The sequence below is a fragment of the Mercenaria mercenaria genome, chromosome 16, assembly GCF_021730395.1.
Source record: "Mercenaria mercenaria strain notata chromosome 16, MADL_Memer_1, whole genome shotgun sequence".
NCBI lineage: Eukaryota > Metazoa > Mollusca > Bivalvia > Venerida > Veneridae > Mercenaria > Mercenaria mercenaria.
In genome coordinates, this window is record NC_069376.1 from 8,326,587 (window position 1) to 8,329,917 (window position 3,331).

Consider the following 3,331-nt stretch of genomic DNA (forward strand, 5'->3'; position numbering starts at 1 on the left):
TTGGTCATCGGATGAATGTGTTAAATCCTCAACATGGAGGGAGTTATGTGCCGTGTATAGAGTTCTGAGATCGTTAGTCCACATACTTAAAAATCACAGGGTTAAATGGTTTACAGATAATACAGGTGTTTGCAGTATTGTTCAGAAAGGGTCAATGAAAGCAGATTTGCAAGATCTAGCTATGCAGATTTTCAATCTTACAGCAATACACTCAATTCATTTAGAAATAGAGTGGATTCCTCGTTCTGAAAATGCCAGGGCCGATTATTTGTCAAAGGTGATTGAAGTAGATGACTGGGGAATTGGATTCGGCATTTTGGATATTTTACAGTCTAGATGGGGAAAATTGAATATTGATTATTTTGCATCTGAACATAATGCAAAACTACCAAAATTTTATTCAAAATTTTGGTGTTACAGGTCATCAGGTGTGGATGCTTTCACACACGATTGGGGGAAATCCTTTGGTTTATATGTGCCCCCAATAATTATTGTTACTAGAGTACTGAGAAAAATGGAACACTGCAACGCTTGTGGTGTCCTTGTAGTTCCGGAGTGGAAATCTGCAAATTACTGGCCTGTGCTATGTAAAGCAAATAACCAGTTTAGACAATTTGTTCAGGATTGGATATATTTACCAAATGATAAGAGTTCGTACGTGCCATGTAAAAATGGCGCAGGCATGTTCGGTAATGAGAACCTGAAATTCAATATGTTGGCCTTGTATATTAATTTTAAATCAGTGCAGTCATGTGTGTGATTTACAGGGGTGTATACCTGTTGACAACGTGCTGGTATCGGCATGTTGGGTACTATGTGTGGGTATCTGCATATAGGGTCATTTTGAATAGATTTAGTAATTAAACTGTTTAATTACATTGTGACTGATTGGATATATTAAAGATAGGAGCTTTTAGAAACATATATATATATATATATACATGAAGGATAAATTTTCTAAAAATATGAGGCAATAGACATTTGTTTTTATAAGCTATTTTTTCTATACATGTCTTTTTCCAGTGCTATGCTGAGGATATTGAAGAGTTACCGGACGTCTTGGTGGACAAGATCTCCTTGCTGCCGGAAATACTCAAAGAATCAAGAGCAGACAACACGTGTTTGAGTTATAAAGTTTTAACGCAGTTTCAAACGTTGGAGAAGCTGGGCTTTGAGTAACGGACTTAACAGTAAGGATACCTTGCCTGCCAAGGCGTTTCACGTAGCTTTATATATGGCTTCATTAATTCAGTCTTCAAATACACCTAGTCCTATCATAAGTGCTTTTTACAGTATAAAATGGTTTCATGAAATGTTTGATTTCAATTCACCAACAAACTCTAATTTGGTTAAAAATATTTTAGAAGCTGCGAAACGTAGACTTGCAAAACCTGTTGTTAAGAAAGAACCAATGACTATTGACTTGTTGGGAAAAATGTATAGTGATTTATTTGTTGAAGGAAACATCAAGAATCAAAGGACGATTTGTGCATGTTTACTAGCTTATTCTGGTTTTCTTAGAAGTGAAGAACTTTTAAAATTACGCAGATGTAATATTTTGTTTAATTCAGTATATATGAGTTTGTTTATTGAATCTAGTAAGACAGACAAATATAGAGATGGTGCATGGATTCTAATTGCTAGAACAGGCACACTGTTATGTCCAGTTCTGAATCTTGAAAGGTATTTTTCTTGGGCTAACATAGACTGTGATTCCGATACTTACATATTTTGTCATTTGACTGGTACCAAGAATGGTTATAAAGTTAGGAAAGATGGTAAACATTTGGCATATAGCAATCTTAGAACTTTATTCTTGGAGTCTTTAAAGCCACATGTTAAAGATGTAAGCCGCTACTGCTTACATTCTCTGAGATCTGGTGGTGCTACCTCAGCTGCAAATAGGGGTATAGACAGGCTATTTAAACGCCACGGAAGGTGGCGGAGTGAATCAGCCAAGGATGGCTACGTAAAAGATTCAGTAGACGAGAGGTTAAAGGTGTCTCTGTCCTTGGGACTTTAAGATAAAAGTATTATGTTTAAACAGAACTATTGTTTATGATGAGTTTGTAATTATTTATTCACATATATTAATGAAATATATGTACATGACTTTTGTAGCCCGTTCTTTTAATTCAGTCTGTCGTTCGGTTCCCAACGGCTTGTACCAAAAAATATAGTGTGTTTTTTGCTTTTGTTCTTGATAAGGCTATCGGAGGTGGTTGTCCATAAGGGAATATCTATTTTAATTCAGAATCATCATTTTTTCATTATGGAACATTCACTTGTGCTAAAAGAAGTGTACACTTCGAAAACATTGGGGGGAAAAATAACTAAATAATCATATAACTAAAAGAAGTCAACTTAGCTGAACTTTAGCTAAAAAACATTTGGCCGGTTGCAGGACAGATCGTCCGGTAACTCGCGGATCAACGCTGAGCGGCGGGTTGAGTTATCTACCTATAATCTCCAGATTATCCGGGGGTCAAATGGGCTGCGCATGAAAATTTCAAGGCTTACTCAATTGAGTAATGGATGATCGGCGAATCATGTTTATTTAGCATTCACATGTATAGTGGGTGTTTGTGTATACACGGTATAGCTTTATAAAATTAATAGTAATGATAATACTAACTTTATTTCCTGAAGGTTTCATACTTAGTGTACAAATACAAATATTATACAACTTATTTCCAGTAAGGCCTTCAGTTAAATTCCACATACATACACACATCTACACAATCATACAGTCAATTTATAATTATACATTTATACGAAAATGCACATATCAGAATTACTTAAATTTTCTTCGACAAACAGGTCTCAAATTTATTTGATATACGAACCGCTTGAGACATTTTTCAACCATAAAAAAACTGGAAAGCACGAGACAGAAAATTGAACCAATCAGCCGCCTATAGGAACAGATTAATTGCTGTAAACTCACCCAAATTGGTTCCCACACTGTCAGCCAAATTTGTCTCATTTACATATCAGGAATGATTTTAAGTGCGAAAATCATCTCGTTAATTTGTTAGGGGGATTAATATCACTTTTTCAATTTCCCTTTAAATAGTTTAGTAGATTTAATACCTTGCTTTCCTCTGATTGCCTTGTAAGCCATGTATCATACATGACTATGTTAAATTTGAAATAAATAAATAATTTATATATTTTGCTCATCGTGTTACCAGTTCAGTTCAGTTCAGTTTATTCGGCAAATCGGCAAAATATATTGCCTTTGGCCATCTAACAAAGTGTAAAGAGAATATGGCCAAGACATACAATACAATGACAATACAATAATAAAATGAAACACAAACATGCATGC

At 34.9% G+C, this 3,331-nt stretch overlaps 1 protein-coding gene across 1 annotated transcript; it reads left to right on the forward strand.

Annotated features, from left to right (window-relative positions):
• The first annotated feature begins 1,234 nt into the window (after positions 1-1,234).
• Positions 1,235-2,023, forward strand: LOC128549820 (uncharacterized). Its single transcript, XM_053527485.1, has one exon. The coding sequence runs from the start codon at positions 1,235-1,237 to the stop codon at positions 2,021-2,023; it is 789 nt and encodes a 262-aa protein (XP_053383460.1).
• The last annotated feature ends 1,308 nt before the right edge of the window (positions 2,024-3,331 follow it).

Bases quoted from the DNA above. Each gene is read 5' to 3' on its own strand.
- LOC128549820 (XM_053527485.1), top strand. From the start codon at position 1,235: ATGGCTTCATTAATTCAGTCTTCAAATACACCTAGTCCTATCATAAGT.